Source organism: Penicillium samsonianum (genome assembly GCF_028829775.1).
Source record: "Penicillium samsonianum strain IBT 33392 chromosome Unknown utg000004l_segment0_segment0, whole genome shotgun sequence".
Classification (NCBI taxonomy): domain Eukaryota; kingdom Fungi; phylum Ascomycota; class Eurotiomycetes; order Eurotiales; family Aspergillaceae; genus Penicillium; species Penicillium samsonianum.
Genome location: NW_026643262.1, coordinates 2,428,479 through 2,442,130, shown reverse-complemented (window position 1 = coordinate 2,442,130; position 13,652 = coordinate 2,428,479). Strand labels below are relative to the sequence as shown.

Sequence of the window (13,652 nt, the reverse complement as noted above, 5' to 3'; positions counted from 1 at the left end):
CTAGATGGTCCAGCCAGCTGGCGTACCAATCCAAGAATTCTGGAATAGAATCAAAGTGCGCCTTTCGGCCGTACAGAACGCTAGGATTATCAACCTCGGCTTAAAAACAACCACTCGCCACCCCCAGTCCCGGATGTTGGCAGTATCCTGGATGTCTCCATCCTCGTGCTTGCCATTGTCCTCGTCATCATTCGTCCACAGCCGGCAGTACACATACGCACTATACCACGCCGGGCATTCGTACAGCTGGTTATATCCAACGCCGGTGATAAAGCCAGCCCTGACCTCGAGGTCCTCGTCGATATACGCCTCCAGCCACTTATTCGACAATTCATCTTCCAACTCCCGCTGCAAGGCCTCTTGCTCGCTTTTCAGTAGCTCCGGATCCGCCAACTTGTCGCGTCTCTGTCCCTCGTCAAGTCCGTCTAGTTGATCGTTCTCGATCCCAGTCGACCAAGCTGGTGTGAACGGCGCAATGCTCGAGAGCCGGAAGTCAATGTCCACCACCCCTTGCGCATACTTTAAAACAGGGCTAGCTCGGCACACGGCGGGATAGTCATCGGTCTGTGGTCTTTGTGGGAAATGCACGCGACGTTAAGCTCCACGTCGTCTTCCGCGATGATCGCGTCCGCCTGCCGCTGGCACACACGCTGAACTATGCCGAGGTACATCTGCCGCCACTACTCTGTGTGCAGCAGGGGCGGGAGCACGCCGTCAGCCGATTTATAGGATGGCATGGCGTTGAGAACAGCAGGGATATTGAGGTCGTTGACTGACGCCTGCTGTGGGATCGGGATCCCGTAGCGCCTCCCGCGCGTCTTGGGGTCTTCATCGTCCCATTCGAGATTGTCAATCCATCGGTAATGACAAAGCTAGCGGCGCTTCTCCTCTTCAGTTGCTAGACCTTTTGCTTCGATTTCATTGACGCGGTCCTGGAGAAACTTTTGGTTTGCGGCGGCCATTCTGCTACGGAAGCGGGCGATGGCAAGGCGCATGGTTTCGTCTGCGTTTGTGTCTGTGTCTGTGCCTGAAGCTGAGGCTGAGGCTGAACCTGCCATTGGTGTTGTCAAGGACAGCTTCGTGTTCTTTGCGTCCGTCATTATCGGTCGTCCTTTCTTTTTGGTGTTTTTTGTTTTGTTCTTTCTTCTTTGTGAAGTGAGGAGAGGGGAAAAGTGAGAGAGAAATTAGGAGACTGGGGCTAACAGTAATACAGAGTGGGGCTAACTAGGTTATTGAATGCAAAAAATTGGTTAGAGTAGGCACCACCCTGCTAGTTCGTCATTGGTGCCGAGCGGAGAGCCTACAGGCCCTGGAGCCTATGCAGAGGACCGCAAGACAGTATACACCGGCCGAGAACGAAAGCCCAGACGCATACAGATCATAACCAAAGAGTCATATACGCCTATCACATCGAGGGTTCGAAGCAGACCTGTTCGAGTCCGAGCCCAAACAACAATAAACAAAGCCAGTATCTCTCCAAAGCCAGACTTGCAGCAACCGCGTTGCTCTGTTGGGCAGCAACATGGGAATAGGCTGCGCAGAGCTGGAAGTAGAACCCTGCAAATAGAAGAGCACAGCTCAGCTCAGCGAGGAAACGGAGCCCCCTAAGCGAAAACGACGACTCAAATCGAGCAGGGTCCACACGAACAACGCGTGCGCTGCTGCAAGGGCCCATTGCAGGGCCCCCGAGTAGTCCACTAGCAAATGCGCGGTTTGTAGGTTAGTACTAGACATGGCTAAAAGACCCAGTCTCGATTCTAGCGCTTACCGGCGAATAGAAAATAGGAAAGCGGCGGAAAGGTTTTGACGGTCAGCTGCCCTCGGCTGCGAAATATCTCCAGCTCACGATGCATTTCTTTTCCACCATAACAAGTACGAGGCCTTCCCAAATCCAGTGTCTATATCTCCGTCTTCGACAAGTTTCGTATGTATATGCTCCAGGGAATTTTCAATCATTGTCTTGAGACTATCAATTCTGTCACACCCCTCCGGAGACTTGGGCCTTTCGAAATCGGTACATAGCACATTTTCGGATTCGGTGGTAGGTAACAGATTCGAATATAGATCTGAGTCGGTCGTATCAGAGACAACCATAGTATTAGTTTATACATCATAGGCATCGTCGATCAGTTGACTTCGCTAATCGTCTATTTCCATTAGTTCACCGGTATGATCGTCAGACTATAACTACGGCGTGAAACATACACTATAGGGAAAGGAATTCTATAGAGAAGATGATAGACTTGAATATTCTAGCAGAAGTTAGTAATATTTCGCTTTTTACTCTAGATCTCTACTAAGTTAGAAGATGATAGTGAAAATCTTTCAAGAGCACCTACCTATCGAGAAAGACGTGTATTTATTGCATTCATTTCTCAAAAACATGTCACTAGTCTTTGAATCCGGTATGGCAAAGGAACTTATTAGCTTGGTGGGACCCTGTTCTTTCACCTCGCAGGAGAGAATGTCTGGCGCATTGTCAAGAACCTTCTCAAGAGCGCCTGGCTTCCAGTGACTGATAGGTCACTGTTTCTCGATGTATGATATGAATGCAACATAGAGTTTTTTATATGCGGTCAATAGTTCGGAGGGTCTAGCCGGAGTGAGAAATGGGTGAGCGCCGCTTTATGGTCGCGCGACCCGGAGTGGATGGACATCACGGTGACATCACCAGTACGCGCCTTTGCCTCACGAAATAATTGAGGCCATCACAATGAACGATGTACAGTACACAAGTAATATATATAGTATTGGATTCACAGTTGCCTAAGTTACAGCTTATCGTCGCTTCATGAAGACATCACTCCCAGTTTAGATTTAGGTATTCCATCTGAAACTTCCAGTGTAGTCCCGAGTCCAACAAAGTATATGAACGCCAATTACTCTTCAAGTTGTTCGGGATGTGCTTGCAGCCCACGGTCGACACTTAGATCAGAGAGGAATGAATCTGATGCTCGTTAGTACATGCAATGTGATCCTAGCTAGAGTGGTAGGTCGGGGATAAGAAAACATACTGTGATCTACCTCCTGCGAAGAGCGGTGCCCTGTGCTCTGATTCAAATCTTCCATGGCATGTTGGTGTGCAAGCTCCGAGCACATTGCGCGGGAAGATCTGTTTTAGTTAAGTCGGTCAGTTATGGGATACTTCAAGGCCAGCTTCGGGCGTTGTGGTCTGAACCTACGGGGCAACGTCTCTGTCAACCATGATATCCTTATTTTTGGCATCAGATTGGTCTTTCTCTTGATGCTCCATGCTCCCAAGAGAGCTGCGGCGCTTCTGGTAATTGGGATCTAGGGGGTTCTGATCCCTGTCGGTTTTGACCATTTTCGATCGTAGTAGACTGTGTAGTGGTGGAAAATAAAGGGTTGGGGATATGTGAGTGTGGTGTTAAAAAGCGAATTATTTGGCAATATGTTGGAAACTGAGAGAAAATAAACTATTTATCTTATGTTTAAATGCGGGGAGTCTTCCATGTCATAAGTTGGGCGTGGCAAACTTATGATATAAACACTTCGTGCGAACCTATCATAGTCATCTCGATCCTGGTTTTTGAACAACGAATGTCGTACATGCTAATTATTGATCATAAGGAAATTAAAAAGGGGATTAGCTATTGTGATACACATACAAAAGTGTGATACACACACAAAAGCCGACTTGCTCGTTACACAAGGCGAAATAGTTAATCATGGCCAAATCGGTATGAGGTCAAGTGCTCGTCAATGAACGACACGATGGCAAAATTAGTAATCTTCTGGTTTGTTCTTTCGATTATGTTTAAAGGAGGATAGATGTGAAAATATAGATGTAGTGATCCCCGCTGGATCATCGTCCATCTACAGATTTCCCATGTGCTCCACTAAAGCCTCCAACAAAGATATCACTACAGTAATATTCGAAATCAGTTTTACCACCATTCTCTTTCTCTTTTTTGTTCCTGGTCCACCTAAGTTGCACTAGTCCATACAAGGATATCTTTTCGCTATCCTGGCATTTGCTTCGATGAGTTCGTTTAAATTACACCTCTAAAATAACTCTCATGTTCAGCATAGAATATTACAGTGATTTTGAATTAAACAAATACAGCAAATAGCAGCCTTGTATGTACATTTGCTCCCGCATTCGCGTAATGAACGTGGGAAAACCCAGTAGGAAAAAAACACGTCGGAGCAGCCCAAACTCATTTTATCCTGCTAGATCACGGAGGCTTTGCTCTAGAGCAGCTTGAAGCTGGCGGGCCTCGGAACGAAGGTGGCCAATCTGTGGAGACTCAACTGCTAAGTTAATAAGCTCCTCCTCCGAATAGGAGCTGACCGTAATGGGGCTAAACGCATCGGCCAACTTTGCAAGGATATGTCGCTCGATGACTTGACGACAGACATTATCTACGAACGTCTTCCGAGCAACCTAGTTCATGGTTAAAACAAATTCCATTAGGTGTCATATGAAACAGACCTTGTAATAAGCAGTCAAGTCGGTTTTTGCTTCAGAACATGCTTGCTCCTTCATGTCAACGATGACACGCTTTTTGAGTGATGACAACAATTTAACACAGTCTTTTTCTGTGTTTTCCAAGTGAAGGCTGCCGTTCCAATCATCTCGGATAGCATGACGCACAGAATTTTCAATGAGGCTCTTAGAAGCTTCGTTTCTTGCATTCTGTATGTTGTCCGTATAATAATGATTATACGTAATTGGCTGTCGCGTTTCATCTTCAAGAATTCTTTCAAGTTCATGTTCCGCTGCTTCGACATTTGCCTCCAGCGTGGTGCTGACTAGGCGACCAATGTTTTCGCGCACCTTTCCGTCTTTGATAGCGTACATCAATGCAGCATTCACGAACTGAGAAACAATCTTTGAGATCGCCACAATATGTTCTCGAGCAATCTGGGCCCATCTCAATGATTGCACATGGAACAGTTCGGTGAGGAGAGCTTGGTTGTAGTTCCCTGGTAGCTCTTGGCCCCTCGTTCGATCATATACCTGTAGTGGTTGAGCATCACAGTAATTTCTCTCGCTAGCAGAAAGTCATACCTGTCGAATCCAGTCAAGCATTCCCTCTTTCGTCACAAAAAGCTGTCCACCTTCGTTTTCGTCGGCATCTGAGGGGTTCTCTGAGACAATCTTTCTTTTTTCACCATACTGTCTGATGTGGTCGGAAAACATTTCATTCTCCATATGGATAGCAGCACGAAGACGAACTGAAAGTTGTCCGTCTCGTATCTCAAAGAAGCTCGCATCACGACCTCCGTATGATCCGTCAACGCCGGATTGGATGACATTGTAGTAATTGGCGCCAATCTTTGTCAGGAACATGCGTATCTGGTTTGGAGACTTCCGTTCCGTTCCAAGCTCATCAAGCTCTTCGTTTTTCTCTCGGAGAAGGCGACGTATATCTTCACGTACTTTGGGAAGCTCACGCTCGATATGGTCATCCAATATTTCTTCTAGAAAACATCGCAATTTGTCGACTCCAACGCGTGAAAGATCCAGCCCCTGCTTCTTCCAAGGCTCGGTGGAAAAATAGGCCAGTTCTATTCTGCGTCGCTCTTCTGTAGTTATACCTGCCTTGAGCTCCGTCGGGCTGGGGTTTTTCAGAACAAAAAACCCAAGTCTGAGTTTGGTGCGGTCGCAGTTGTTGGCAAGCCGAGCGATACGTGCCTCCGTACCAGCGTTGATGAGATCTGGCTTGGTAATGATTCCGACAGTACGGAGACCATCCTCGTCAAAACGTCGCGCACGCTGGATGATACCCTGGGTATCAATGTCGCTAGTGGCCGGTATGACTGCAAGGATGATGGTCCGAGAATGTTGCAGATAGGAGTCCACTAGCTTCTCAACTATCTTCACATCCTCTTCACAATCCGCGACTGATATCAGCCCAGGAAGATCAACAATGGTCAGGTGGAGACCTGTATTTCCAACTAGCTCAAGTCTGAGAACATCCGCTGCAAACGCTGGGCCCTCCGCCTGCGCATCGATGCCACGCACCCCCATGAGCTTCGCCGCCTGCTCAATGATGCTTGGCAACTCCTTAAAATCGTGAAGAACGTGGTGATAAGCAGTCAGATGACGTTTGTCTTCCTCACTCCTGGATGGATGAGGTATGATGGTTGCGGTGGTTCTAATATCCGTGGGCTCGTGGCGGAGGATGATCTCTGTTGCAAATCGAGTGCAAAGGCCATCCTGTCGAGGAAATGGTATGCCGCTAATACCTTCAAGAACCGAGCTTTTCCCGGCGGACTGGTCCCCACAAACTACCAACTGTGGTAGTGCGATGTGGTCGCCAACTCCATTCGCGCGAATTCGGTCGATTTGATTGAGGCGCTTGGATGTTTTGGATGACTGGAGACTGAGGTTCTTCTGTGGATGAGAAGAGTCACATAAAATAGGTCGTTTGTCTGGAGGCAAAACAGCCATTTTTGTAGAGTTCAGATCGCTCACGGTCATCTGCACCTGTTTAGTCTAAAAACAAACTCCGTTGGTTTAATGTTCTTCGGGGTTTGGGGCCAATTTATATTCCTACTCACGACTGTTCTCGGCCACAGAGTAACCTCAGTCTCCAGTCATCCAAAACATTCAAGCGCATCAATACATCAGGCCCAATCTGCAAGAATGTGACTAGCAACTGCAATATAGACGAGGAATGAGAGACTGAATTTGCGAAATGTAAACTCCCCGGGTGCTCATTTGGAGAAATACCCGTTAATGTATCCTTTGACCTTCTACGAGTATTGTAAAGGCTGGGGCCCTTGCATACACCTTGCGTATACAAGGGGCAGGATTCTTAATAACTTTGATGGCTGGTGCTTCAATGGCAGGTATTGGACGCCTCTCTCCTTCTTCTGAGGCGCTACTCATTCTTTTCTCCAGCTGATAAACTAATAACAATTTCGATAGAGTGTTCCCAATTCAGCTAAGGATAAGATCAAAAAGAGTGATGAAGGTAAACTAAATCTGGGCTGTACAGTAAGACCTGAAAATCGTCACCAAGATGTTCATGAAAAACGAACATCAGCGGGATGTGGATGGGTGACTGACATGGTAAGAAGAGATAATATTTCTAGAGGTAAGATTACAGATATTTAAACGGGCTGACGGAAATATATTCTTATTGGGACTAGTTCCCTTTAGGTTGGGCCCGGGAACTAAAGAGAGAAAGATTGGAGGTAAAATCTCATCATCATACATATCCATTCCTGTTCTTCTGATTGAGCCTTCTTGCTTCCTTCCCTTTCTCTCGTTTACTCTTAGTACATGTTTTTCCTACTTGTTGACCTACCATCGAGTCCGAACCACCATTGCGGGCAGCTTCTAGATCCCGATGGAAAGTAGTAACACTTAGTTTCCAAGTATGAGACATATCAGCGCCATCTCTTAGCGATGAAAGTCTTTTTGCTAGTTCTTCCACAAAAGCAACACTTCTGTGGCGGCCCTCCTCACAACACGCAGTCACAACCAGTGAGATATTGGGTTTCTGGTGAGTCGTGATTTCAGACTCGTTGTCATGGCTTTTCTGTTTCTCGAAAGAACAATTCTCTTGAGATAATGCATCATAAGTTGTCTTGAGTGTATTGACAATCTCATCCTGCGTTCTTTCAAGGAAGCTTTGCACAATGTCATTCTTCAGAAACTCCTTCTGCAGCCGAGGTGATAGGCCAGTTGTCATGGCACGTAGATTTCGCGGTGGATTTGGAAGATGGCGAATATTATATGACAACAGAATTGAGTTCTGTTCCTGAATTTCTGGTGTCACAAATGGGCCATTGGCATGGCCGTATGAGTAGAGCGAGACGGTGATTGATGGATGCCACGGCGATATCGGGCTGCTGTCAACTGGGGAGATCATCGTGGTTTGAGTGGAATGAAGATTTTATCTCGTAATTCAGTATTAGTTCCGAGGTCTGCCTGGTTACTGTTAGTTTGTCCTTTTGTCGAATGTAGATACATGTAGACAGGGAAGCAGTTGCCTAAACAAGAAAACAGACTAGTACCTAATAGGCAATGGAATGCGATCGCGGGAATGGAATCGATCCGCAACGGACCGTATTTTGGCGTCAGAGCTCGGATCCGAATTCAGGGTTTCGCTTCTATATAATTTCGATCATTGGAGTATTCGATAATAGATATCAAAATTAGATCTCGGGAGTTTGTAGATGACTCATATGCGGCTGAAACGACCGCCAAGTGTTATTGATAGGTTTATGATTTCATAGGATAGTCAAATCTGAACAATAGAACAGGGATTTGGATAGTACGCTATAAAGTGACTGACGGCTCTGGTGGCAGAACAAAGAACTCAACAAGACTATCCCAGTCATTTGAGAGTCACTATTTTACCTAAACGCTCCGATTGATAGTAATTAAAGTAAATTAAGCCATTCTCTTGGCTTCATCAGGTGAGCCATCAGACCCCACCACGTCTTGGCTACTTGATACAAGTCTAGGTACACCCGGGCAATATAGAACGATTAGCTATCCGATGTTGAAGCGGCGATATCACTAAACGTGGAATGATAGATGGTAACCAGAGTCGTCTTCTAGTCCCGATCGACGAAAACCGTGTAGCTCGAGGTGCCTCGCGTAGGGTAAGCTGAACGTGATTCGCCTCAGGATGAATCCCACAGGGCATACAAAGCCAATGTGGGGTGCAGAAGCAGATCATTTAGCTAATTCCTTCATCTAAGCACATCAGAAGAAGAGCCGGTCAATGCAACACCATTAACCAACCACGTTGTGTGAAGTTCAAATCGCCCTGGGGCATATTGTCACTAGTCCTAATAGGGCTATTATCTGGAGAACCGGGAATTTTGGTGGGGAGAGGATCACTCAGTTCGGATCCTCAGTTGGGATGCGCGCACAGAATTTTTTTTGCAGCTCGGATGGGTTTAAATGAAGCTGGATTCTCTGTTTTCTGAACGGTTGAGCTTGAGGAAATTGCATTGCTGCTTGCGACTACAGTCTATATAAAATCTTTCGCGGGAAACATTACATCATACATTCAAGTTCGGTTCACTCCGGATCCCCACGTGGAAGAGAAGCACGAAGACACCAAGAATTTATGAACCAGGAGGAGCCTTGAAGAGTTTCGTTGAGTCGCGGTGGGATCGGAATGGTATTCGCGCGTGGCGATGTCTCTGGCCATGATGATCAGACAATAGGTAAAACCAGAACAACACCCAGCAACCGAAATCCCGAATAGAGACTAACAGCGAAACAGATCATCAAGATCCCAGCAAAGATGTCACAATTGTGTCCTGGGATGGACCGCAGGATCCCGGAAACCCATACAACTGGTCTCTGTGCGAGAAATGGCTTCTCACAGCCCTCGCCATATTCGCCACCTTCATGACCATGATCAACGGCACAATCATCACAGTAGCCCACGACCCTATGAACGAGCGATTTAACATTTCAGACGCCAATTTTCCTCACTCATACTGGCCCGTCACATCGTGGGCCGTTGGCGGCGGCTGTTTCTCCCTGCTGGTCCTCCCGCTCATGGAGGACTTTGGTGTGCGGTGGGTGTTCCTGGGCACATACGTAACTTTCCTCTGTTTTGTCGTGCCCCAGGCCGTGGCGCAGAATTTTTACACGTTGGTTATAACGAGATTCTTTGCCGGAGGATGCGTGTCCATCCTCGCTAATACCTCTGGCACGGTGATTGGGAATGTCTGGGACACGGAGAAAAATCGAAACGTCCCTGTCAGTCTTTTTATCCTTGCCTACCTATCGGGTAGTAGTATTGGACCCGTCATTGGAGCTGCTATCTACCAGGCTCTCACATGGAGGTGGATTGGATATATCCAGCTCATGTGGTATGGTGCTTTCTTCCCCCTGTACTTCTTCTTGTTTAAGGAGTGTCGTGGAATTGCAATCCTAGGACGGCGGGCGAAGGCTCTGCGACGTGAAGGCAAGCACGCCTATACCCAGCATGAAATCGACACACAAGGCCAGTCGATTTTGAGCATCGTGGGCCACAGCGCGAGCAGGCCTCTTTTCCTGTTCTTCACCGAGTCTGTGGTGTTTGTGTCGACGCTTTGGTCTGCCTTTACCGTTGGTACGTTGTATCTGTTCACTCAATCTGTTGAGCAGGTATTTGCAGAGCTGTATGACTGGACACCAGCACAAGCTGGATACGTCCAAGCAGCAGTCGTGATCGGAGAACTTCTGGGATGGGTGATTACCTTGTTTTCAGGCAAGCTTTATTTCGACTCGGCATCCCGCAACAAGGAAATCCCCGGTACGCCTATCCCCGAGGCCCGGCTGTATCTCGCCATTCTGGGCGGTATATTCGGCATCTCTGGTGGTATGTTCACATACGCTTGGACGTCATACCCCGGTTTTCCGTGGATGGCGCCGGCCGTTGGTCTCGCCATGGTAGGAGCCGGTAGTGTCATTGTCGTGACGGGAATATCTGACTACGTGGTCGATGCGTACAGTAAATACGCGGGCAGTTGTATGGGTATTATTGCCACTGGTGAGAACACCCTGGCGGCATTCCTGCCTCTAGCTACTATGAGCATGTATTCTCATCTTGGCCTCCAGTGGGCTAGTACGGTACTCGCCTTCATTGCGTTGGCTCTGTCTTTTGCCCCAATCCTGGTGCTTGTCTGGGGCAAAAATATCCGAGCACGGAGTCCGTTCATGAAGGAAGCTATGGTAGAGAAGAGGAGGAAGAGTATCGACTCTGTCTGACTGGTTTTGCTCTGTACACAAAGCGTTTTGAATGACATGTTGCACATATCAAGGACTTGCGGAGTATGTTTGTTATCTTGCCTGAATTTCCTCGTGTCTCAGTTCAGCCTCCCTGATCCAGGTGGACAAGTAAATCAAGACCCTCCTGCGCTCCGGGAAGGTCCTTCCCCAAAGACTCGGTCATGGGACTTCGAAAGCTACTCCGTACTTACGTAGGTATGTCTCAGTTTGTTCCTGAAAGGATCAAACCTTAAAATATAGACATTCTCACCTCATGAACCCCCTGCATGAGCAAGAACACATGGAGAGTGAATTCAAGATTGTGAATGCCAAGAACCGAGTGGATCTCACTTGTAAGAACATTAATATAGTTTGAATCAGGGGGAATTCTCATCGGACTTGAGAAACGCCGGAGATATTTCAGATTGCGGTTTAGAACAGGATGTGCCGCTAGCCTGAAATGAACATCCCCCTTAAACTCCACCCCGTTTGTTGTCCCAAGGCCTTGAGGCAAATGATTGTTCTTGATTAATGTTGTTTGTCGAGAACATTATACCTTTTAGCCGAAGACTGACCAACTTGAAACAAAGGAAGAAAAAAAAAACAACACCGAAAAACACCACTCCGTTCTCCATATCGCAACCAACGAACCAACCGGACCAGGAATAATAGCCGAATTACCCCGTTTGCCCTGCTCCTCTCAAGAGCGGGAGGTTAGACGGGCTAATACCCCGCCTCCTCTCCTCAAATAATAAGTCGTCGACCGAGTTATTTTTCCAGATGAGGCTCCTTGCATGAGTAGAGGCATGACGTCCCCACGTTTGTCTCAATTGTCGGACTTCTAGATCGTTTCAGGGCGGACGATCAAACGGCCTGGTTCCCGGTGCCCTGTGCGATGATCTGACTACTCCGTACACAGAATAGCATACTCCGTACGGCATTTGCACTAGCTGGGCGTTTCTGCCGAGGGTCCTCCGTAGGGGGCCGCGAAATCCTTGTCAAGGTGAAACCTCCAGCCAGAGTCTATCTTGATGAGGATTTTATGAGTACTCCGTATCGTGGATTTGGATCTATCTCGGACTTGATTTGGTAGGGCTTCGTTGGGTTAGGCACCAGAAATACATTCTGATCTTGGTTCTCTTTCTATGTTTGTTTGTTTTTTTTTTTGGTTCGATGGTTGATAGGGTGATGGTTGATAGGGGGTGGTTCTAGGACGAACTAGTCAAGATTCAACGGGGGTGTTTTTGGTTCGAGGATGAGACATCCTGACACATAGATATGTTAGCCGATCTGATCGAGATGATCTTTGTGGTGGAGATAACATATTGTACATGCCTATATGGAGTAGGAAATACCGAGTACGAAGTACATTCTGTTCTTTGGATACATGGGTGTGCAACCCTCTCGGAGTTGGACCAAGCTCCTTTACGCTACCGATCTCATTGAAATTTCTGATCAAGAGACGGTCCATATACGAGTCAGAGTAGTCTACCGAGTCCACATGCTGTGGGGTGAGCTTGGAATTCTGCCTTACTTTCCACTCTATGGACCGGCTATGGTACCTGTTATCCATGTGGTCTGGAACGTTGCTCATCTTATTTATGACATGGCTGGCTGGGGAAAAGTGGACCAGGCACAGAGTACAGGTACAGAGCGAAGGTACACAAATACATTTCTATCTGGCTTGGTTTGCATAATAGAAAGTACTCAGGTACAACTTTGGGGACTTTGCGTCCATGTAGAATTAAGCGGTAGTAATCCTTCAAAATACAACGTTGTACGGAAATACTCCGTCCGTACTTTATCCCTATTAGACGAGTCTCATTTAGTGGGCCAAAAAAGAGATCAGTCGGAAATACCGGATAGACGATCCCAAAGCCACACCCGTTTATATACCAAGTGCACTAGAGCTCGGAGAAAATACCAGGGGAAAATTCGGGAGGTTTCTGCAAGTAAGCGCCCACTGTGATTCTGAAACGACAGGGCGGGTGCTTCAGGTCGCAGCGCCAGTTTGATGAGCCTTGGCTGTCTCCACCTATTTTCCCGTTGGACTCACACGACTTTTTAGTCTAGAAGGATCTCTGAATGTGGTAAGTGATATGTTTATCACTTGTTTATGCAGTCTGGTCACCATGTGGATTGGGCCAATCATCAATTTTGACATGCAATACTATACAAATATACAAATATTGTATAAAAGAATTGAGAAAGGGGGGGTTACATTCGCTTTGTTGACAAGAACAGAGTCTTGTTTTGATATCAAGCTATAAAGAGTAACAAGTTATTGTGATTATTGTATTATTGTATTAACTTGACACAACCAAAGATAGCCCAGGGCCGAAGTATGAAAGTATGTACAATCGATGGGATGTTGTGCCTGAACTTGAATAAACTTGATTTCCTGTTTTGCTTTGTAAATGACAGATAGATACAGTGTAAATAACACGCAATACCAGATTAATAACATAAATAACATAAATAACAGCCATGGACCATTAACAACGGATAATAAGTCCTCCATCCGTTATGACTAATACTGACCCAAAATAACATACTAGTTTCTGACCGGTCAGACGTCCCTGGGCGCTTCCCAGCTTCGATTATTATTAGAACTGTATCTTCTTTCCCCCCCTTCATTCTTCTTCACCACTCAAGCTTCCTCTACACTTTCGTTTCTTTCTTCCGCTGCGCGCGAATATTCCCCAGAGGCTTACCGGCTGGTCCAGTTCCATCTCTGACAATCTCTCTTTCTTTCTCTTTGTCTATGAGGCTGGTTCCTCCGTTTCTTTAAACCCTTTACGCGCATTCGTGTGATCTAGAACTTCTCCCGATCGGATAACATCTTTACTGGTTGGCGACGTTGATCCTCGCACTTCCGATATCTTGTTGAATCATTCAGCTGGTGAGTTTGATCCGAGGTCTTGCAGCTATGTCTCAGAGTCGCAGAGGGGTC

The 13,652-nt window shown here is 46.8% G+C and overlaps 4 protein-coding genes across 4 annotated transcripts; 1 reads left to right on the top strand and 3 right to left on the bottom strand.

Moving 5' to 3' along the window:
- Positions 1-1,058, bottom strand: N7471_007853 (uncharacterized protein; the record flags this gene model as incomplete). Its single annotated transcript, XM_057280572.1, has 3 exons — positions 1-571; positions 685-826; positions 905-1,058. 3 exons carry the CDS (start codon positions 1,056-1,058, stop codon positions 1-3), a joined length of 867 nt encoding a protein of 288 aa, XP_057134832.1.
- A 1,821-nt stretch (positions 1,059-2,879) lies between these two features.
- Positions 2,880-3,325, bottom strand: N7471_007852 (uncharacterized protein; the record flags this gene model as incomplete). The annotated part of the gene is made up of 3 exons (XM_057280571.1): positions 2,880-2,947; positions 3,015-3,112; positions 3,183-3,325. 3 exons carry the CDS (start codon positions 3,323-3,325, stop codon positions 2,880-2,882), a joined length of 309 nt encoding a protein of 102 aa, XP_057134831.1.
- An 861-nt stretch (positions 3,326-4,186) lies between these two features.
- Positions 4,187-6,421, bottom strand: N7471_007851 (putative dynamin GTPase; the record flags this gene model as incomplete). Its single annotated transcript, XM_057280570.1, has 3 exons — positions 4,187-4,408; positions 4,457-4,984; positions 5,036-6,421. 3 exons carry the CDS (start codon positions 6,419-6,421, stop codon positions 4,187-4,189), a joined length of 2,136 nt encoding a protein of 711 aa, XP_057134830.1.
- Positions 6,422-9,113: 2,692 nt separating this feature from the next.
- On the top strand, positions 9,114-10,699 carry N7471_007850 (uncharacterized protein; the record flags this gene model as incomplete). The annotated part of the gene is made up of 2 exons (XM_057280569.1): positions 9,114-9,162; positions 9,222-10,699. The coding sequence occupies 2 exons, from the start codon at positions 9,114-9,116 to the stop codon at positions 10,697-10,699; spliced, it is 1,527 nt and encodes a 508-aa protein (XP_057134829.1).
- Between the last annotated feature and the right edge of the window lie 2,953 nt (positions 10,700-13,652).